General features: G+C 53.5%; 1 protein-coding gene across 7 annotated transcripts in view; it reads right to left on the bottom strand.

Annotated features, from left to right (window-relative positions):
* AMPD3 (adenosine monophosphate deaminase 3) overlaps positions 1 to 22,832 on the bottom strand; it is a 46,167-nt gene that overhangs the window by 2,094 nt on the left and 21,241 nt on the right. For 6 of the 7 annotated variants that reach the window (XM_032359487.1, XM_032359486.1, XM_032359490.1 and 3 more), the window contains 12 exons: positions 19,941 to 20,103; positions 17,538 to 17,757; positions 15,482 to 15,611; positions 11,179 to 11,373; positions 9,707 to 9,838; positions 9,028 to 9,191; positions 8,167 to 8,293; positions 5,965 to 6,015; positions 5,388 to 5,551; positions 4,107 to 4,227; positions 2,615 to 2,788; positions 931 to 1,041 (listed from right to left, as the gene is read on the bottom strand). In XM_032359487.1, the coding sequence (XP_032215378.1) occupies positions 931 to 1,041; positions 2,615 to 2,788; positions 4,107 to 4,227; positions 5,388 to 5,551; positions 5,965 to 6,015; positions 8,167 to 8,293; positions 9,028 to 9,191; positions 9,707 to 9,838; positions 11,179 to 11,373; positions 15,482 to 15,611; positions 17,538 to 17,757; positions 19,941 to 20,103 (1,752 nt within the window). The remainder of the gene's footprint in view (positions 1 to 930; positions 1,042 to 2,614; positions 2,789 to 4,106; positions 4,228 to 5,387; positions 5,552 to 5,964; positions 6,016 to 8,166; positions 8,294 to 9,027; positions 9,192 to 9,706; positions 9,839 to 11,178; positions 11,374 to 15,481; positions 15,612 to 17,537; positions 17,758 to 19,940; positions 20,104 to 22,832) is intronic. The other variant, XM_032359485.1, reaches the window with a different exon arrangement.

Genomic DNA, 22,832 nt, shown 5'->3' with positions numbered 1-22,832 from the left:
AAATTCTCCCGGCCTCTGTGTCCTCAAGGATGTCACCCTGACACCCACATTCATTCCCTTCATTTCTGACTGTGCCTTCCTTGATCAGGAGACAAAAATAAGACCCTCCCCCCAATGCTGCTGGCAATTAAGAAGGCAAGATGAAGGCATGAAGACTCAGTCCCTCCTGAGAGCCGATGGGGCCAAACAGGTGTTTCTGGGGAGGCCCGGTCTTAAGAAGCAGGTCTGCACAATTGAATCTTGAACCGTTAGCTCTTCTCTGCATCAGCATCCGATAAGAGTGGCACCAAAGCAGCTTCTTCCTGTACCAGTGATGTCACGCAGGGAAGGGCCCCGGGAGCCAAAGACACCATGTTCTCAAACCTGGCTCCTTATCATATCCCCTCAGGAGCTGTAAAAATACTGATGTCCAGGTTCCATCCCTACAACTTTTTATTCACTAGGTACTACTATTCACTATCCAAGAAAGACCGAGTGTCTTCTGTGTGCACTATGTGCCTATTCTAGGTCCTAGGGATATAATGCTGAACAAAACAGTCCAATGGAACTACTATAATGGAACTCACCTTCTGGAAGGAAAGACAAAACACGTAACTACATATTACAATGTCAGTAGTAATAAATGTTGAAGGAAACCAGATCAAAGGGATAGAGACTAATGGCAAGTATGGGGCTACTATAGAACGGTGGCCGGGGACGGCCTCTCAGAGGAGGTCATGTTTGAGGAGAGGTCTGAACGGGTCAAAGAGCTGCCCTGAAAATTCAGAAGTCTCCCCAGGTTTATCTAGGACATGAGTTTCAGTGTGACAGACACACTGCTTGTTGTCTTCACGGAATCTCAGCGCCTAGAAAGTGCCAGGCCTGCCGCGGGCACCCACCAAATGTGTGTTGGACAGGAGGGATGGAGGACAGCACTGTCACTGCCCATACCTGATGCGACAGTCCGCTCTGCAGCACGCTGTTCCTGGCGATTTCACACAGGTCACACGTGCTCAGCTTCCACACTTGAGCAGCAATCGCATATTCTTCCATAAGGGCTTCCTAGATCCCCCCCGAAAGGAAATGTATTAGACAGGATATCCCCTTTCAATCCTTCACACATCTCCAAAGCTAGAAACATCAGACAGACATTGCAGCTCTACTTTTTCTTTAAAGTCTGGCACCTGGATAACCAAACGTTTCCACCCCACTGCCCCCTTTAATGATGAACTCCTAAGAGCATTTTTGGCAGATTTCGCAGGTTTCCCAAGAGAGATGTCTTAGAGAATGCCTCCACGTGGATTTGTTGACCGGCACATCCTTGAAGCCCTGGGGCAGGCCTGGGGATGCCTGCCTCTGCTCTCCTGCGACAGTCTCCCTGGTCACGCACACGTTAAGTACGTGCTCTGTAGCTTTGCTTTTTCACATCACTTTCTGAAGATTGTCCAAAAATCAAAGTTAATCTGAATAAAGTATGACAAGCAGAGAATGAGAAATGATCAGGCGGTGAAACAGTAATCCAAGGGGATTTAGGTTTGAGTTGTGCTTTCACTTTATCCCCTAGGATTTGAGATGTCTGCCATTGGTCACAAGCTCTTGGACACCCCACTGCCTCTGTAACCGAGAGCAGCGGTTCTCAAAGTGAGATCCAGGGTCCCCGAGGCCTTTTGAAAGGACATCCCTCTTCCAACCATTATCTTTGTGAGGCAAGATTTTCATCATATGCTTTGATAAAAACAAGGCATCACAACAGATTGAATGCAGATGCAAAGACGAGAATCCTGCTGTCTTCTATTAAACCAGACATTAATGAGGGTTGCAAAAATGTGAAACAATGCCATTCCCAATGCCATTTTTTTGTTTGTTTGTTTTGGGAAAATGTGACTAATTTTCGTAAAAATTGCTATTTATGTTACCATGTAATAGAGTTATTAAAGCTATTTTTAAATGAGTTGGTATTTTTCAGTTTTGCATTAGTTTCTATAATACACTTAAAAATCACTAGATATAACTTATGTAATCAACAGCTTTCTGAAGATCTTTAAGGTCCTAAGAGTATAAAGGGGTCCTGAGCCCCAAAGCTTGGAGAGCCTGTGTTAGAAGACTGAGGCACTTCTATTTTCACTAGTCAATGGCTGGTCCCCAGGCATGGCCTCATCTCTCCCTTCCTCTTCCCTTGCCCTGCAAATCCCAAGTATTCTAATAATAATAGTGTTAACCAAATGTTAGCTTTTTTAGTATGTGCTATATTCAGACACTCTATTAAACAGACTATGGTTCATTATCTTATGAATCCTCACAATCAAATAGAGATAGACATAGAGACAATTGCATCCCTGTTCTACAGATGAAGAATAAGATAGAGATCAAGTAACTTAACCAAGATCACAGAGATAGTAAATGCTAAAGAAAGGGAAAATTGAGAGGGCAAAAAATTAAACTGTGCCTTCAAGGGTCCAAGAACTCCAAAGACAAGGCTCCTGGAAGGAACACTTTTTGCTCACCAGGAGCTTACCTCTTGCCTTCACTGGGCACCAAGCCCCACCCCAAAAGCAGAACTGAGTTTGCGCTCCAGGGCCTGCAGGGTGGGGGACAGGCCAGGACTGGGGCCTGCTGGGGCGACTGACATCCTCACCTTTGTATAGTGGAACTGCATGGGGTCGTCGGTGGAGAGAGAAACATGCAGTCCCTTGTGCAGGAATTCCCTCAGAGGGTTTTTGGAATATTCAAGAAACAGACTGTTGTTGCTAAGAGGAGACATGGCAATGGGGATCTGAGCAAGGTAGTAGAGATACTGCAACACCGGACTCTGCAAAAGAACCACCAAACTCAGTGATGAGTGCCAGAGAGGGGAGGAAGGAAGGGCGGGCAGGAGCCTTGGGGTCTGGGTAGTGTCTGTGCAATTCCCTCACCAAGCCCAGAGTTCCCCAAAGGCGGGGCACGCAGACCCCACCCACCCCTCCCTCCCTGCAAGTTCATCTCGTGCCCCTCTCTTCCTGGGCTGCCCTCTGCCCCGTCTTGGCTCCCAACAAGATCCCGCTCAGGGCAGGAAGGCAGCTGAGAGGCCCCAGGCTGCCCCCAGCCCACCCACACTCTGCTCCTCCTCCCCCAGGACTTCCCCCAGTGGGTCCGCCTGAGAGATCCCAACTTTGGTGGTTCTGCTGCTTTGACCACAGACATACAGGCTGAGTCTGTAAACACTCCAGCTCCTCAGAGATGGGAAGGGCAGGCCTGACGAGGCTAGAGTGGTTTTCTGATGTACTACCTGCCCCTCACAGAACTGGGATACCCCCCTCCCCAGGATCAGGGCACAAGAAGAGTCTGAGCAAACATCCTTCTTATGGAAGTGATCCAAACTATGGAGAAGACCAAATGGGCAGAGTTCGTAGCTGCATTATTTACACAAGCGAAAAATTGGATGGACTCTGTTCAACAACTGGAGACTAGTTGAATCAATTATAAACTGTCCAAGCAGTGGGCCATCCTTCTAACCGCCTTTAGAATGAACATAAGTACTATGTTGCAGCACAGAAAAATGCTTATTCAAAGAGCAGAAACAAACAAAAAACCTGTGCTCATAATAACAAGCATGTTAGAAATGTGCTTTTGGAGGGCGCCGGGGTGGCTCAGTGGATTAAGCCTCTGCCTTCAGCTCAGGTCACAGTCTCGGTCCTGGGATCGAGCCCTGCATGGGTCTCAAAGCCCAGCGGGGAGCCTGCTTCTCCCTCTCTGCCTACTTGTGATCTCTCTGTCAAATAAATAAATAAAATCTTAAAAAAAAAAAAAGAAAGAAATATGTTTTGGTAAAAAAAGATGGGAATTCTAAATACCAAAAAGCTAATAATGGCTATTTCTTTTGAAGTAATAGCAATAAGGATTTTTTTCCCGTTTCTCCATCTTTTGGAAAATCCAAATTGCAATGTGTTTGATTATATTCCTTTCATAATTAAATATGAAACCAAGATGACGATGGGCAGCCCAACCCAGAAAAAAGCCCCAGCCTTTTAACATCACTGGCCAGAGCCTCTCAGGGGCAGACAGGAACCCAGGTGATCCCAATCCTCCCCGGGGGGAGGCCAGAGCAGGACCAGCCTTGCAGGGTACGCTTCTGTGAGTCGCCTGGTTACCTTCTTGAGGAGCAGCCCGTGGGAAATGTTGTCAGCGGTCAGGAAAGCAGACACCAGGTGGGTGATGGAGCCAGCCTCCCCACAGTGAGGCCGGAACAGGAAAGTGCTCAGGCCCCGTTCCCTGCAGAAGTGAGGCACTTGGTCAGCAAGGACCCCCTGCTTCAACCTACTAGGGGCCCCTACTAGGAACCCACAGGCCTGAGGCCTGCACCCCTAGCTCAGGGCCTGCTCCAGGGGGAGAGACTTGCCCATGGCAGAGTCAACACAGCCGTCACAGGCACTCTGGAAACCACCTCTTCCAAAATATAGAGTGCCAGGTCCAGGGATCTTCAGAACCAGGGGATGCCACCTCCCTCCCCCTGCCCCTGGGGAACAGGTAAGGGACGGAATGGTGGAAAGAGACCCTGCTCTGTCCCCGTTCATTCCTCACCTTCTGCTCTTCACCAGGCCTTGGAGCCCAGGCTCTCACAGACCTTCAGAGCAGCAATGGCCATGAGAAACCGTCAAGTCCCACTTCTTGGTCATAAAACTGGTTAAACCCAGAGGGTGGAGTCAGGCATTAGGAACCCCTGGACAGGTCAGCAGCAGAGCTAGAACTCAAGCCCCTACCTCCAGAAGCTCAGTCTGGACTGCCCCTCCCCCATACAAGGCCATCTCTTTTCAATCCCGGTCCATCCAGAACCTTCCTACTCACAGACTACACTGGGTTAGCCTGAGCCAGCGAGGCCCCATGGCCCAGCAGGGGGCAGGAGGGAGGCTAGACTTGCAAGGGGTAATGAACAGGTCCGTGTGGGCTGCCCCGGGCTCCCGACTCCTGCCAGAGTAGCCCCGTGTGTGTGTGTGTGTGTGTGTGTGTGTGTGTGTGTGTGTGTGTGTGCGCGCGCGCGCACTGGTGGGAGACTGTGCAGGTGAGGCCACTGGCCGGGAGCTCCATGTGGGCATGGGTTTAGTCCGTGTTGTTCCCTATTCCATGTCCTGTGCCTGGGACAGCGCCTGTCACATAGAAGGTACACACTTGTTACACACATCGTGCATGAACACCGCTGGTATCGTGGAAAGAACGCAGGCGTGTGTTGGCATGTCCTGTGTCTGTGTCAGAGGCCAGAGACAGACAAGTACACACAGGAGTTGGGGGGCACACGGATGCACCCGTGTGTACAGGCACAGCCTGGCCACACTGTGTACGATCGTGTTCGCAGTCCCGTGTCGTGTGCCGGGCGCATCATGGGTGTGAGGTGAGGGGCATGCGGGCGTGTGCGGGACCGGGCCGGGCCCACCCACCTGCGGAGGTTGTTGAGCACCATGATGTTGGCGTACATGTAGTACAGGTAGTAGCTGTACGGCGGGTTCTGCTCACTGGTCCAGACGTCCGGGCTGGGGCTCTTGTCTGAGAACATGTGGTCGCTGTGCTTGGACTCGTCGTCCACGCTGTCAAACCCTGTCACCTGGGCGGGAAGAGCAGTCCTGTCTCAAGCTGAGGCCGATGAGCTGCCAGAGGCCTTGAAGTCCTGGCATCCCAGGCTCATACCTCAGCTGAGGACTGTGCAGCCTGAGGCCATGTCATCCCAGGACAGGGAGTGGGCACAAGCCCACAGTCTGTCCCTCCGTGGCTTCTGAATGTACCCAGGAGGCCAGCCTGGAGAGTACCAAGCCCTGGTGTGATCATGGTGATGGCAAGGGAAAACTCAGGCTGCACCAAGTGACCAGTGGAAGCCATACCCACCACCCACCTCTCTGCTGTGCCAAGGAGAAGCACTGCAGGGCAGCTAGCAGAAACGGTCATCAGCAGCATGGCTATGAGGGGAGTGGGACCAGTGTTTCCCATTAGCCTACTATATGCCAGGCCCTAAGCACTTACCACACAACAGCTAACGTAACCGTCAGAGCCACCCTGTGAGGGAGGTCTTGCCTGTGAACAAACCAGGCCCAAAATGCTCAGGGATCTTGCCCTCACAAGACAACCAGGCTCTGAGCCTAAATGGGCTCCAGGTCTAGACTCTGGGACTGTAAGTCGAGGACACCCCTGTGATGCACATTTGGGCCCACAGGAAACCAGTCTAAATGCTTCACAGACAAGTCCCACCCAAGAGGGCCCCGTGGAAAGCTGAGCTGTGGTCCCCGGGAGGGAGGCGCTCTGCCCTCTGAGCCCTCTGTCCTTCCACAGCAGCTGCTCCTCAGCTGGGACCCAAACTTTGCCTTTAGTCACTGGCTTCCTGGTCACCTGGTCCCAGACCCTGACCATAGTGAACCCACAAAAGATGTAGCTTCTCAGCCACAGCGGCACTTTGAAGGGGCTTCTGGAAGACTGTCCACCTTGTTCCACAGCTGGACCAAACTGGGGAGCTCCAGCCAGGTCTGCCAGTCCCTCCCATTCCTATATGGGCAGTAGGGGCCTCGAGAACAAGGAACCTATGAGGCCTTGGCAGACTTCTTTGTCTTGAAACACGTGTCAAAGGCAATAAGAGGACTGCCACCACAGCTCCAGCACAGCCTGGATGGGGCTGGGGGCCAGGGAGGCCGGGGGAGCCCCGCCCTGCCCTCACTAGCCCCATGCCCTATCTGGACTCTCCAGGACCTGGCATGGAGGTAACATCAGCCCTTCTCCCGAGCTCTGTATCCCACAGATGCAGTGTCCCCAAGCACAAGATATGTCCAACCCCCAACTCCTGCTCTATGAGCCTACTCTTCCCCCACTTGTAGTAGTGACCCCCAAAGGCACCCTGGACTCTTCCCCCAGCCCACCTTCAAGCTTCGCCCAGGCCCTGTCAATACTACAGTGATGCCCACCTCATGCCCAGAGGCCCTAGCCTGCCATCCGCCTGTGCCTCACTTTTCCTACGTGGGAGGCCCTGTAGCACATGGACAATACCCTGCTCGGGATCAGACACCCGCCTGCAAATGCCCGCTCGGCCAGCTCCTAGCTTCATGTCTCTTCCTCCTGTGTGAACGGGTGCTGGTAGCTTCACAGGACTGCCGTGCGAATTAAATGAGACAGTCCATGGAGAGCGCTTAACAGTGCTTAACACAGAGCAAGCACGTGAGGATTCCGCTTAGCACTAATACCAACAAAAGGACGTGACATAAGGTTGTCCTGAGACTGAAATGAGATCGTGTTGTAGCGAGGACCCCGGGAGCAGGCACCAAACACTCAACAACCATGAGCTGTTATCGCGGCAAGAAGCCCCCAGCATCTCTCTCCAGGGCTGGAGTGGGGCCCCTGACTCTGCTCTTGCCCCTTTCCACCCATCGCCAGCCAGCTTCTGTTCCAGGCCTTTCTCCACACAACAGCCAGAATGATGTTTGTCTAAAATATAAATTCAGTGATGTCCCCCGGCCTGTTTAAACCATTCCTGGCAGCGGGGCTCCGTAGCTCAGGGGTTAGAGCACTGGTCTCGTAAACCATTCCTGGCAGACTCAACACAAACACAGACTCAACAGCCCTCCCCCATCCACTTAGCTCTCTGGAATCTTCTCTCCTTCTTCCCCGTCAGACGCCCAGAACCTCCATGGAACTCTGGGCTCACTTCTCACTGTGACAGCCACCTCCACTCTGGGAACCCAGAGGGAGGGATCAGCTCCTGCTCCACTCATACCTTTTCTGGGTATCCTCTCCATTCCTTCTTTCCCTCTCCCGTAACTAGTAAGAAAAACAAATGTTGTCCCTCTCCGGTACTCAACCAAACTAGATGGGAGGACCATTATTTCAAGGTAAAAGCAGGAGCATTGAAATGTCTGCATTTCTAAAGACCTGGGGCAGCTGCTGGGTGCTGCAGGGCACAGGAACCAGTCTTTCCAGCTCCACCGGGCCAGGAACTGACTCCACCCCAGTCTTTCCCTACTGCCGTCTCCCTGACACCCTACCCACACCCCAGGGCTGCCCCTGACGAGAAGGGGACTTCCGCTACCTGGAGCAAACTCATTATTTTAAAAATTCCGTTTCTTGCCCATTCCGGAGCACATGAGAGAGAGGATCTGAGAAGGGAAGCCTGACCCAGCCCCCTTGGAATCCTCTCTCCCATCCACCACTGTGCACATCGCCTGCAGCACCACCCACACTTACATATTTGAGGAAAAGATGAAGCTCTTGGTGATCTTGGGGGTTGATTGTGGCCTCAAAGAGGGGAAGGAAGATATTCTCCAGCATCTTCCCAAAGCTTGGCAGCAGCTTCTTTGCCCTAAATATGTCACTGGGGGAAAACAGAGACTTGCTAATTAAAGTGAACCCCTTGGCCTACGGGAGGACAGCCCCATCCTTTGCTCAAACAGCTTGTGTTCCCATAGAAACACCCAGAGCAGAGCCAGAGATGCAGCTTGAACACAGGTCCTTCCTCTCCTCTCTAGCTCCCAGCAAGGTCTGCAACACCAGGCACTGGTTTGAAGCTCAACATCCACCCCTGCCCATCCAAGAGCTTTCCCAAGCTACAGGCCATGCTGGGAGTGGGGTCTGGGGACGCAGGCTGCCCCAATGTCTAAGAGATGAGTTCACCAATGTATCAGTGATCCAGACTCTCTGCCCCTCAGCTCACTTCCCCTACACTGCATATCCCAGCCCACTGAGGGGCCATGAGCCCCACACCGGCCGGATGGGAGAAGCCAGTGGTCATCTGAATCACAGCCATGGAGAGAGCCAGCAGTGTAGGCTACCACTAAGTTTCTCACACCCAGGGTCTCGGGCAAAAGGATCACCCACCCTCAAACCCCAGTGAGAAGATGGGTAGTGGTTCCTGCTAGGCCTTGCACAGGCTTGTCAACAAACAAGGGTTGAAGTGACACAAGGAGCTTTGCCAACTACCCCTTGCTATGGGACAATGTCCAAGCCGGTACCAGCACCAGCCCCACCAGAACAGTGCAGACCCAGCAGCCCATGAGCGATGGGCTGTGTCCCCAGAGGGCACAGCACACAGAAAGCCGCCTCACTTACTAGATCCGGGGCACTTGGATGATCCAGCGCATGTTGGGCGAGTAGACCTTGTGCTGGATGAACCAGCGGGCCAGGTTGGGCCATTCCTCAGGACTGCGGCCGTAGATGGAAAGCCGTGGCTCTGAGTACTGGTACTTGCTCTCCTCCAGCTCCCTGGCCACCTCCTAGCACCAAGAAGAGCTCGGGTCAGCCCAAGAGCACGCCAGCTGCTGGATCCAGCAGCTTCCTCTGTCACCAGCTCCCAGGCTGGGGAGACCTGATCTGTATCCCCTAGCTGCCATGTAACTGCTCCTCCACCCCAGGAAGGAGAGGCTCCTTCTTGGGGGAGGGAAGGCCTCTGCACGGTGCTGTGCATAACCAGGCCAGGCAGCAGAAGCATCTCCAGATGCCCCCAGCCAAAGCCAGGCTGCAGACAGACAGGGCGGTGAGCCTGGACACCGTGAGTACCCTGCCCTCCTGCGGCCTGCGGTGGGCACCTGCAGCACCAGCCCGCCTGTGTTCAGGAGCTGGTAGCCAGGGCACCCTAGGCACCTGGGCCTTGCCCGCGCTGGATGGTGGACCCGCAGGGATTCGGGGAGGGGAAAACAGGAGGCCTGCAGCGCCCCCATCCTCCACAGGCAGGTGCTGTCCGGCATCTTGGGTCAGCGGGGAGGCTTGAAGAGGCCCAGGGCTCACTTGCCTTGACCATCCGAGCGAAGTACTCTCCTCCCAGGTAGTTCTCAGTTTTCAAATAGAGGTCGCGCAGCTCACTGGCCCCCACAGGGTTGTATTTGGAGTTGAACTTGTCAAAGCGATGGAAGGTCTGCCGGCCCTGGAGAGAGGAGACCACCAGGCAGGTCGCCATATTGTTCCTATTCACGCACGTCTCCCCCTCCAGGCCTTCAAGAGGTGGCCTTATGTGTGGCCGCGCTGACCAATGTCTTCTTTGTCCATTCTTGCGTGAGCCCGTGGGAGGTCCCGGAGCCAGGCCGTGAGTCCTCACTCAGCCAGCCTGTCCTCACTGAGCCAGTCCTCGAGTGGGGCCCTCTGTGGGGACCAAGGGACCTCGTGCTCCAAGGCACCATGGCTAGGAGCCCAGCTGGCTGAGTGAGCAGAAAACACCAGACGACTGAACAGTCAGTAACACAGTGTGTCTGTTACTGCTTGGACTTCGGAAGGCACCTTCTCCACATCACCTCATTCCATGTTTTTTTGTTTGTTTGTTTAACAAAGATTTTTTTTTTATTGTGGTAAAATATACCTAACGCAAAATTATCACCTTAACCATTTTCAAGTGTACAGTTCAATGGTATTAAATGCATTCATCACATCGCGCAACCATCACCACCATGCGTCTTCAGAACTCTCTCTCTCGTAAAACTGAAACCCTGTGCTCATTAAACCATGACGGCCCATGACTCCTTCCTCCTGCCCCTGGTAACCACCACTCTCCTTTCTGTCTCCATGAATCTGCCTACTCTGCGTGCCTCGTACAGGTGAATCATACATTAAGTGTCCTCTTCTGTCTGCCTTTTTTGACTTAGCGTCATGTTTTTCAAGGCTCATCCATATCAGAGTATCAGTACTTTATTCCTTTTCAGGGCTGAATCATATTCCATTGTACGCATTTACCACATCTTGTTTGCCCTTTCACCTAGTGATGGACACTGGGGTTGTTTCCCCCTTTCAGCCATTGGAGACAATGCTGCTGTCCACCTGGGTGTGCATGTATGTGTGTCCGTCCCTGCTTTCAGTTCTTCGAGGTATATTCCTGGGAATGGAATTGCTGCAATACATGGCAATTCTGTATTTAACTTTTTCCTAGGACACTCCATACTGTCTTCTGCACCATCATTTAGTCTTTTAATAACCGTCCCGTCAACAAGGCACATGGAATTCCCCATTTTATAAGCAAGGCAATAAAAGCGTAAGTGAATTGCTTAAGGGCCTATAACTCCCAGCTGGCAGAGGGGAGTTAGAACTGGGACCTGTCTGACCCCAGGTCGCATACCCTTTTCCCCTGTCTCATGGCCCTGTGATTCCCTGAGGCCAAATTCCCTTTCACCTCTCCATGCCTGGAAGCCACAGAGCCGCAGCATCTCCCAGGTATAGCCACTGGACCGCTTTCCTGGGGGCGGGACACCCACCCAGGATGGTGGGAGGCTCACTCACCGCATGGACATCCAGGGAGTCCACGGTGAGGTCGTACGGGTCCATGTGCAGGCTGTCGAACACCTGCCGCAGGGTGATCTTGCGGCCCCGCTTCTCGGCCACGGTCCGGTCGGGCTCGGTCTGGTACGTGTGCTTGATGAAGCGTAGCAGGTGCTTCTGGTTCATGCAGGCCGCCGCGTGGATGTGCGTGTCCACCTGCAGCACAGCGCCACCAGCCATGAGCCAGCCCCACCCCCACGCCCACTGGCAAGGAGATGGGGAGTCCCAGCCTCAAAGTCGTGTGCGAAACCTCAGCACCCATAGTCCCGCCGATACCTGGACCTGCACCCCTCCCCCCAGTCTCCTCTAGACTTTGAAACTGGTCCTCCCTCTAGCTTTGCTGCCCTCTCGACCTCGTTATAGCAGCCAGAGATCTTTCTAAAATGTAGATTGGATCTGGCCACTCCCCTGCTAACGAGTCATCAGTGGCCCCCAGGTCTCCCCAAGAGAAACACCAAACGCCTTCGCCTGGGGCTGACTTCCAACCTTAATTCCCTCCTTCCTGCTCCCAGCCTGTGCTCCCGCCATGACCCAGCACTAACAGGGGCCCGAGGCACCATGCTTTTCTGCGCTGTGTCACTTGACCCACATGTCTCTTCTGCTGGGCAGGCCTTCTAGCCCCTCACCAGTCTCATCCACCACGTGGGATTCCTTACAACCTCCTCCACTTGGAAGCCAGTCCTGATCACCCCAGGACACTGACCAGCTTTTCCCCCGCCCAGCCAGGAAAGCTAGCACACACGCTCCCATTACCGTACATGTCTTCCCAATTCAGTCTACAGACTAGTCGACTTTGCCACTAGGCCAGGAGCCCAGGCCTCAAAGCACAGGGGCTTCAGCTGATGCACCTAAGTCTCCAACGCCTATCCCAGAGCCTAGTATGACTTATTTGTTGAATCAATGGATGGACAAATGAACAAATGATGATATCCACATCCTCATGTAACCCCAAGGGCCCGCCAAATGCCCCACAAAATGCCATCCTTCCCACTGACCCCTCTTGGAACATTCCCTTCAGCGGGTAGCCCTGATGCAGTGGTGCCCTGGCCAGGCTGAGGGATGGCCTACAGTCGAAGTGCGCATCCTGACTCCCCTGGCCTGAGCCCAGGGGGCCTCAGAGAGGTGCCCAGGGAGATGGCAACAGCCTGCCAGGCCAGGACTGTGCTATTCCTTCCTGCTGCAGCCAGCTGGGCACTCTGCCATGGCTGGGATAGGCAGGCGGCTGACCTGTGGCCAAAGAATGTGGTCCACAGCTGGCCAGCATCTCCAAGTCATGCCAAACTGGACATTTGATCTACTGAGTCTCTGTGAACATTATACAAGCCAGCCCATGTCACTGGCCACATCACTGACTCATCGGGGCCCTTCCTGCCATTCATCCTGCCCTTCCAACAAGAGAGACAGACCACTAGCCATTAAAGATATAAAATCACTCAAAGCAACAAAAGCCAGAACATCACCCAAAACACCATGTAGGGATTCAGTCACCTCAGGGACAGGCGGGGCTTTTGTGGGACGTCCAAGTAGCCAGCCAGGCTTAGCTCAGCCGGACACAGCTGGACTCAACCACCTCGGCATGACATAGCACATTCTGGGTTTTCTGGTTCCGTCCTCTCGCATACCAGTGACACATGGCAGGGGGTGCAGGCTGTCCTCACCCCCACAGGTCACAAGATGAGGGAGAAAAACAACTGGACAATCCAGAAAGCATCCAACCCAAACTTTAGAAGGTCCAAGGTGATTATTTTAGGAACACGCAAAAGAGCCCGTCATGGGATGTCCGTGTTTTCAATTCACCGGAAGATACCAGTGTGTTCCTGCTTTCACATCGGGTCCAGGCTTTCACAACAGGACAGTTTACAAACAGGGCTGCCCGGCCCCCGGTCCCTAAGTCAACACTGGCCATTCCCCCAGCCATGTCAGACATCGGTAACCAAATGCAGCATTTTCACTAAGCTGTAGGAGTAGCCACGGCTGATTGGTCAAGTTTGGCACAGAAGATGAAGCCAGTTTGCTCTGCCTGATATGACACTTAAACCAACGTGGAGAAAACCCAATCTTACCCAAGTCCTCGGCAGTAAACACACTAGGCTCTGGTTCTTAGCTCTGAGCAAAAAACAAATGTCTCAGTTACACAGTCTCGCCAGCTGGGCCACGTGGTGTCCTAAGCCATGCGGTGTTGTGATGCTGTGATGCTACAGACACATTCACAAAGACCAGCCCCACACACCCGTGGCCACTCAGAGCCTCTGCCTCCGAGCACGGCCCCAGCCTGCCCTCCCAACACTGACAGCTACCTTGGAAATACAGAGCCACCCTCGCAGCCCACCCTGAGTTTCAGAAAACCGGCTCTCTTCCCACCGAAGAAGCTTCCAGGGCCAGAAAAAGCAGCCAGCAACCAGGATGCAGGCAAGGGCAGGCGGAGGCCTGACTTGGAGCAGATCCGGGCCCGTGTTTATGGACTGCTGTGGTGCCAGAGAACAGGCCAATGAGTCACAGCACAGGGGTCAAGGTCATCCCTATCCAGAGAACACATTCACCCCAGACTGACAGGGAACACCTAGGGGTTCATAACCAGGACTCGCTCCTGTATCACAGCCAGAGAGTAGCTAGTGGGCCTAGGAACACCCACGGGGGCCCCACCTCAGAAGCAAACAGTGTCTGAGCCAGTGCAGTTAGCAAGGAGCCCTTTAGCCCCAGAAAGCAGGAAGCTGCCAGGACCAGAGTGTTCATGCAGAGGGCGGGGTTGCACAGGCCAGGCAAGGAGCTTCTCCAGGCACCCACCTGGGCCTGTAGTGCATTTCAGCAGAGCTGAGAGGAGTTGGCATGGTGCCTGAAGCACCTACCTGTCTGAGTACCTAAGCCTCACAGAGAAGGAGCAAACAGTGCTCAGGGGTGAGAATGCCAGGTGGCTGATTTCTAACACAGCCCCTCACTTCTACCTGGAACGCCTGAGACATTTCCATAAGCCTCACAGCCCATGAGCTGAAGCCACCTCCCCCTCTTAAGGTCCCTTCCAAGTGGGAGTCCATGCCAGACCCCATGATGCTTAACAGAAGTGACCCTGGGGCCTACCTCGGGGAGGCTGTCTATTCATTACTGCTGAGTGTTCTCAATCAGGTCAGGGAGGCCTGGGTTCCACAGATGAGCCATATCCTCCCCTAACACCCGCTTCTCAAAGCTGACCCTGGGGAGGGGCAGTCATCAAAGGGTCACATCTTGAACAGAGTCCCCTCCAGAGATGAGGAGCCCACTGTGAGTCAGCTCAGGTTGGACCATGAGGCAAAGCCTAATCCCTACCCTTCACCCTGAGCTTCTCTCCCAGAGTATGACCATGGCCCCTCCCTGCTTCCTCTGAGAAACCCAGGGGCCCCCACATGGTCCAGAACCTCACATACCTCTCACTTCGCTCTCCCCACTGCCCAGCACCACACTGTCACTCACACCTGAGCTCCTGTGACACCACTGGACATAGTCTGTCCTCTCCCATGGCACAGCACTCTCTCCTCTCAGTCTTCGGCTGTGCCCTCTGCCTGGAACGCCATCCCTTCCATTCCCTTGCCCTCCGCCCCTGCCCAGGCTGAGTCTTATGCACTCTTCAAGTTGGCTCAGTTCTAGGCTCTTCCTGGAAGCCACTCCTGCCACAATACTTCACACTGACAGGACTGGGCTGGGAACTTCTCAGGAACAGGCAGTGACTCCCGTTCAACATCAAACACCCCAGGCTTATCAGTGATATTAGTTAAGTGGAAGAAAATGGAAAAGCTGGAGGCCAGGACTATTTAACACACACACCCGAGCCCAGGCTACGGCTCACGCACCCTAGCGGAGGGGCAAGACAGGAGCACATGGGATCCTTCCCTACTCCTATCCAGAAGGAAGGAAACCACAAGTTCCCAAGTCCAAAGATATTTTAACAGCCTTTTCTCTCCATGATGAATACATCCTCCACCTTAAAAGGAGCCTGGCCTCAAGTCTTACGAGCAATTAACAGACGGTACTGTATTTTTCAAGTTACAGGGTGCACTGCAACAGATAAAGAACACGGACAAAAGTTCCCACCTAGAGTCATACCAAGTACGGTCTGAGGCATGGCCTGACAGCAGGCAGGCAACCCACCAGTCTAGCTTCCACACGTATACGTCACAATCTTCTGGCCAAGGAAGGCCACATAGGGGACCAGCCCCAGACTGACTCAGGGCATCCCACTGGGTTGGGAGGGGACCCAGGAGGGGTGGCTCTCAGTAGTGGGCTACTGACGCACCTTTCTCACGTTATAGAAGTCTCGGTGTGGGTTACTCTTCAACTCTTTGAACTCAGACATTTCATTTAACATCTCATGCAGGCTGAACTTGGATTCCAGAAAGTTCAGTCGCCGGTGACAGTATGTTTTCCTGCGGGTGGGGAAGGGGGAGAAATCACAGCTGAGGAGAAGTCTCACGGAGCTCTTCAGTTCGGAGATCTCCGGTGGCTGTGGGGACGGGCCCTCAGGTGGAAGGTCAGGGGGCAGCAGGGAGGGGTGTGGCCACTCCAACTTTCGGCAGACCCAGCTGGACTGTGCCCTGTGACAGGAGTGGACAGTCCATTCGGGGCATCGCAAAGCTGACCTTGCGACCTCATCCAGGTTCTCTGACTTCCAGCTTCGGCAGTTTATCCCAAACCTCTGTTTCCCATGAACACATATGGAGATGGCAGTACCCAGGACTGAGCAGAGAGGATGCTCGATAAAGCTTTCCCTCCTTATCCAACTTCCTTCCTTCTGTCTTCCCACCAATCCTCAGCCACCTTTAAGTCCTTAAAAGGAATTCCACCTCTGCCAGAACCTCAGTAATACAGCCAAACTGTGAGGCGAGTCCCACCTTGGCATGGGGAGGAAGCATCCTGTGACCTAATGACCTTCCCCAAACCCGAGACCTGAAGACCCTTCAGCTCTGAGGTTTCAGGACAAGGGGAGGAGGTGTTTGTATCCTGAGCAGATGAGGAACGTACAGATGTTTGTTCCTAGGACGGAAACCTCTGCAGGGACTAATGCTCCTGCCAGCCAGCAAAGGCCGCCAAAGGTGGGAAGGCTCACGGCTCCTGGCCAGCTCCAGGCCCACACCCAGCCCAGGGGCCTGGCCATGTGCCACAGCCACACGGAACCTTCAACCGCAAGTCACGCCACCCTCCTTCCTGTGACCCCCAAACAAACAGCAGCTCTCTTGGCATGAAATCACTCAGCCTTTCATAAGGAGCAGCTGCCCACCCTGGGACAGTGTCGTCATGGCGACCGAGCCAAGCCCCAGTGCAGAGCTCAGAGGAAGCAGGAAGAGGCAGTCAGAAGAGATTTCAAAGGCCATCTCACCTAGTCCCTTTCCCTGCTGGACTGGCCTGGACAACCTCCTGGATAGAACAACCCTTCCCCCCCACCACACACACACCAAACCTCCTGGAATATCCGAGGTCCTGCCCCTCCTATCCCTCCCCAGGCTTCCCAGCAAAGCTCCTCCTCACATGGCAGAGGCAAGCCTCCAGAAAACTGTTCTTTCCTCCCTGGTTCTTAGCTCTGCCCTCAGATCAGTGAGGCCTGACACCCACTCTGCCCACCCCCCTGGGACCCACTCTCCTCACTTGGAAACTGGCATCACTGCTTACCCAGCAAACCCTGAAGGCAGGGCAAGAGAGGTTCCTGGGCAGTGACCGCACCCTTTCCCTGCCCCCTTCCTGCTCCTAGCCCAGCACTCGGCCCAGCACTCAGCCCAGCACTCAGCCCAGCACTCAGCACAGCCACACCCTGGTTCAGGAGCCAGGCCTGCCAAACCTCATTTACTGATGAGCTGAAGTGCTCACCAAGAAGGGAGGGGCCCAATGTAGGGAGACAACAGCCTGCCAGCTTAGCTCAAGCCGAGCCTGCAAGCACCCTGTGGGTCAAGGCACAAAGCTCCCAGGCTCCCTGCACTCTCCCCTCCAGAAACACAGAAAACCCAACAACCAAAGCAACAGTCTTCTCTCCTCCACCATCTATGATGCCCTGGGCTGGATCTTGGCAAGGCTGCCACCCTGCCTGGGGAGAGGGAGAACCGCCACTGTAAGGTGCACAGGTTGGCCCTGATGAGCAGAAGCTCCAGCTCCAGGATGCAGAAGAGACAGGTAGTACCGACTCTAAGAACACGCCAGCCTATGATGGAAAACTGTTACGGGAACCCACAAAGCACGGGGGAAAGCGGGTGATTTAAGTGCAGGAAAGCCAGGAGTAAGAGGGGACCTGATTGGCCTTTGACAGCCCCTTCCTATAGGACAGCCGCCATGCAGAGAGGTGGACTCAGGGAGAGCGGGCTTACGTGGGGCCATCCGTGATGAGAGCCAGGATGTGGCTCATGTCCACGGTGTAGGTCTCCAGGTCAGGGTAGGGCAGGCTGTGGGGCTCCTGGCGCTCCAGCATCTTCTTGTTATCATACACGAAGAGGATGCCCCCCCGCATGCGAACCAGGTAGCCCAGGTTCGGGGGAGCATTGTCCAGACAATAAGGATCTTCCTGGGGCAGAGGGGGAGGGTGGAAATCTGCAAAACAGGATTGAGTGATGGCAACGTGCCCTTGACCTCATGTGCTCACATGAGCTCAGAAGTCACCTACTCGGGGAGGGCTATCCTCATCATCTCAGCTAAAACCTCGTCACCCCAGCCACCCCTACCTGCCCTGACATCACCTGTAGCCTTCCCTCCTCTGTATCGTCTCTGTGGCATTTGCCGCTATGGGCAATAATTCCACTTACTAATCTTGGACCTACCTATCTGTTTGTCTGGTTTAGTACTCTATCCCCATTTCCTAGAACAGTCCCTGGCACATGGCTGGCATGGCAGTAAATGTTTTTAATTTAACTGAAATGAGCTTCAGCCTCCTGGGCATGAGAGGGACACCAGGCACATTAGAAAGGGCCGCTGTGTCTCGTAATAAAATAGTCCCAGGCAGCACCTGGGACTGCCCAGTGGGAATAATTGTCTCTGTCCTCCCACATCTTCCTGAGCCCGGGGTAGCCACGGGGCTAAATAGAAGGGGGGTCCCCCTCCTCCCCAGATAAGCACAGACTAGGCAGCCCATCCCCCCCACAGAGCGGGGAATGGCAAGTACAGAGCTCTCAGTCCCCAGGGCTGTTAGCCCACGGGGAAGCCGAAAATGCCTCTTGGCCATTTGCCAGCTATGAGACTCAACAAAGCACTTCACCTCTCTGGTCCCGCCCCCGCTCATCTGAGACTAACACCCGCTGCCTTCACCAGCTGTTGTGAAGGCTGCAAAAGTGGGTATAAGAGGGGCTTTGTAACAGTAATTCCTGACCCATCAGTTAGACAACATTATTCTCATCACTCTTCCCATGATTTCTCCTGACTCTAGATGAGCTCTGCCTTTGGCCAAGGAACAGAGGTTATGCTAGATGGCAGTAGATCTGGGGGCTCCGACTCTGCACACCAGCCAACCCTCCACAGGGTCCAGCTGCTCAGCTGCCAGCCCAGGCAGGGGGAAGCCTGGGACTCTTCATCAAAGAAAGCAGCCAAGGCCGAGTGACCTGCCTGGGTATCCCCCGGGCACTGCTAGGAACAGACCACCCCAGAGCAGATGTGAGGCATCGCAGGGGCTAAAGCATGTGCCCACATTAGGCACAGCCTCCGGCCAGCTCAGGATTCCCTAACGTGAACCAGGATCCTGCAGGAAGACACAGCCTCGGCCTCACCAGACTCATTCCCAGGCCCCCTGGGTACTCTGTTGGCCCTTGTCAAGACTGAGGCAGGCGACATCGACTTGCCTCAGGGAAATGGAACCAGAAGGGCTGAGATTTAATCAGGGTCCCAGGAAGTCACAGATGCTCAACATCCAGGTCTCAGAGCTTCAAGGAAAACCCAGACGGGAGACCCCTTGGCACCTATTACACCCAGAGGGCAGCCAGAGTCCTGGGCACAGGCACAGACCAGCAGGCCCTTGCCTGATCCTCCGGTGCCAATTTTGTAGATGGTGGCTTTTTGTTGTCTTCATTCATCTTACCGAACTTACAGCCTCTACTGCTCCTAGGTCCTTCTCAGGGCAGAGTCCCCCAGCAACCACCCTGCCTATCTCTGATCTCTTCTTTCTCCAAATTCTTCAGCATAAATGCAGTTACCATTGACTGAACACTCTCTCAGAGTGTTCAGTCATGCCAGTACTGCACTAAGTACTTCACGTGCACTCTCTCATTCAATCCTCAGAACAGACCCAGGACAGAGATATCAGTCCCATTTTACAGACTGAGGAACTGAGGTTTGGAGAAATACCTTGCCCAAGAAAGTTGTGGAGCTAAGACCAGAATGCAGGTGTGTTCGACTCCAGAGCCTACTTTCCCTGCTCCCAGAACATGCACTCTGCATCTACCGCCCCCCATCCCACTCCGTCGGCAAATTCAGCATTTACTGTCTAATGGTGTTGTTGTAAATATCCAGGATGAGACTGCCTCTCTCTGGGGGACTATCAAGCTCAGGGACTGTCCTTCACCTCTCTCTGAACTTCTATAGCTCAGTTCTACCCAGAGCAGAGCACACAGTGCGTGCAGACGCAATGCTGGGGGAAACCAGCAAACATGGGTGTAGGAAGCCCAAGCCAGGGCCCTCTCCTTAAAACACCATCTGGGCCAAATACATACAGCCAGTAAGAAGTCCTGACCAACTCTTGAGCTGTGCCCCACTTAGGACCCCCATGCCCCACACCCACAGTGCCCTACCTGGGAGGCCTTCTTCCGGAGGCACAGTGTCTCCCCGCCGATGACCCAGGTAGCGGGCAGTGGTCCGTGGGAAGCGGTGGTAGGCAAGCCTGGCATACTTCTCCCGTATCATCAAGGCCTTGGCCAGGCTCTTGGCAGCCTGCTCATAGTCCTCCACAGTGATCTGCAGAAGGGGGTGGGCAGAGAAGAGTCCACATAGCAGGACTGAGACGACTGTCCATAGCAAGATCTCCTGCGAAGTTGGCTTTCAGCTGACGGCTGAGAACTTGCGTTTCAGGTGTATGCCCACCACTCGCTGACTAACAGGAGCGGCTCATCTGGCCTCAGTGGTTTGCACAAACACTACGGTTTATGCCAAACACCTGGTTTTCTCTGGGAGTCTGGAAGACAAGGTTATTAACCTTGGGTGCTGAGTCTCTGATGAGCTTCCAGGGTAGACGACACCTCGAACATGTCACATGTCTATGGTGAAGGAAGGAAGTGTGTTCTGGTGATGCCACAGGGAGAGGCGCCTGGGCTCCTCCAGACTCTCCTGTCTGTACCTTTTCTGTACCTTTTCCCTGTGCTGACTTCACTCTGCATCCGATCACTGTAATAAATCCTAGTCCTGAGCACCTCTGGGCTGGGTCCGAGGTGTCCTCCTAGTGAATGACTGAGCCCGGGAACCCCCGGCCCAGGTGGAGAATGAGGGCTGCTGGAGACCCAGAAGTGCTCCGGCCTGCAACCCCAAGACAGGCCTCAAATGCAGCTGGTTAAGCCACAGATGGTTAAGCCACCCGCTGGTTAAGCCACCCGCTGATGCACCCTGAGCATGAAAAGGGCCTGGACCACATCCCTGATGAGGGTGAGGCTCACCACTTTCATCTGCGAAAAACCAGGGGTCCCCCAGACATGAAAATAAAAACTCTGCAGGGCTCAGTCTGCTGCTTTGCCATCCCCTGGCCTCTGCTTCGTCTGTGAATCACCAATTCACCCAGTCCACAAGCACTTATGGCTAAGTGTTGGATTTCGTTTGGGTCCTCACGGCAACCCATCCTACTGAGGGGGAAACTGTGAGCCAGCAAGGATAAATCACTCGCCGGAAGTTACAAAGTCAGACTTCAGATTCTGATCTGACTGGCTCCCAGCACCTAAGCATGTTCTGTCTCCCCGGAGCTGCCTGTTTCTCAATGAGGGAAGAGAGAGATACATGCCCACCTTCTAGTGGGCTCCTTCATCCCCGTCTGTCTGGGAAGGAGGTATGTGGCAGAAACCCAAACATGTCTGGGGAGACAAGAAGCTAAACAGACAGACATAACAGGACACAAGCGACCCACAGCAGAGGGAGGTCCAAGATGCTGGTGGAGCACAGGGTGGGGGAGAGGGGTTCCTGGAAGTTTCCTCACTGCTTTAATTAAAAATCACTTTTAGTTTGAAAATAGTTTAAATACACAGACAAGCACTGAAGATAATACAACAGACACCTACGTGTCTACCTTCCAGAGCTAAAACTTTTAATGTTTTTCATGACTGTTCCAGACCTCTTATATATTTGAATAAATAAATCACAGATACAGCTAAAACCCTCCCCTCCCCGCTCTTTCACCCCGCTCCGGGCTCAGAGGAAGGAAGTTGGTACATAGCTTTCCCATGCATGTTTCTATACTTTCACTCAGCGTTGCTCCTAGCTTTTGTTAAGAAAGTAGCTTTTCCTGGGGTGCCTGGCTGGTTCAGTGGGTTAAGCCTCTGCCTTTGGCTCAGGTCATGATCTTAGGGTCCTGGGATCAAGCCCCGCTTCAGGCTCTCTGCTCAGCAGGGAGCCTGCTTCCTGCCCTCCCCCACCTGCCTCTCTGCCTACCTGAGATCTCTATCAAATAAGTAAATAAGTAAAATCTTTAAAGAAAAAAAAAGAAGAAAGAAAGTAGCTTTTCCTTTCCTGTTTCCATGAGGGCGTGTTAATTCCATTTTAGACCTTCTGGTGGATGGCTTCTGAGAGCAGCAGGAATAGGTGAATAGACACACACATCTTAGAACCTTAGACAAAAATATGTCCCTGCCGATGACAAAGCCAAACACTTGGCAGAGCCAATGGACTCAGCAGGGCAAGGGGCTCAGACCATGGCTAAAGGCATCAGAAAGGGTGCTAAGGATCCCAGTGGACCAGCAGCCACCAGCCAGCTCATAGATACACGGGCCCCATGCCTGGGAGCAAGCCCACTGGGAGTCAAGGTGATCTGCAAGGTCAGCCTATCTCTCATTGCTCATAGCTCTCTGGGGACCAACTGTCCATTTCAGGGGCTCTGTGCCAGGGGATCGATGGAAAGAAGCTAGTTACTGCACCAGGCCAACATCATCCCATTCAGCTGGCTGCTAGCCTGCCTCTATTTCCTCCTTCTCCCATCCTGCCCACATGTCAGGGGCCAGACAGACACCAAGGACTCCTGGTCAGGAGGCTGTGACTTCAGAGAAGGCCTGCATTGTGTCCAATCCAACAAAATTCCCATCCATAGGAACTTCAAGTGTGGTATACCCACACAGTGGAATATTAGGCACTTGTGAAAAAAAAAGAAAGAAAGAACAAGGACAAGGATGTTCTTTATCTATTGATATGGCATTATCTCCCAGATGTACTGTTAAGTGAAAAAAGCTAGACTCAGTATGATGTGTATAGTAAACTACCATTTATGTAAAGATAAACAAATTATACATGCCCAATTAATTGTAGATACACATAAGAAAACCAAAACCAAGGGTAGCCTCAAACAATAAAATATTTCAGGGGCGCCTGAGTGGCATGGTCAGTTAAGTGTCCAACTCTTGACTTCAGCTCAGGTCATGATCTCAGGGATGTGAGATGGAGTCCCGCATCACGATGGGCTCCACGCTCAGCAGGGAGTCTGCTTGGAACTCTCT

This window comes from Mustela erminea, chromosome 9, assembly GCF_009829155.1.
Source record: "Mustela erminea isolate mMusErm1 chromosome 9, mMusErm1.Pri, whole genome shotgun sequence".
Lineage (NCBI taxonomy): Eukaryota > Metazoa > Chordata > Mammalia > Carnivora > Mustelidae > Mustela > Mustela erminea.
The sequence above is the reverse complement of the archived record's forward strand: the minus strand, read 5'-3'. Positions and strand labels throughout refer to the sequence as shown.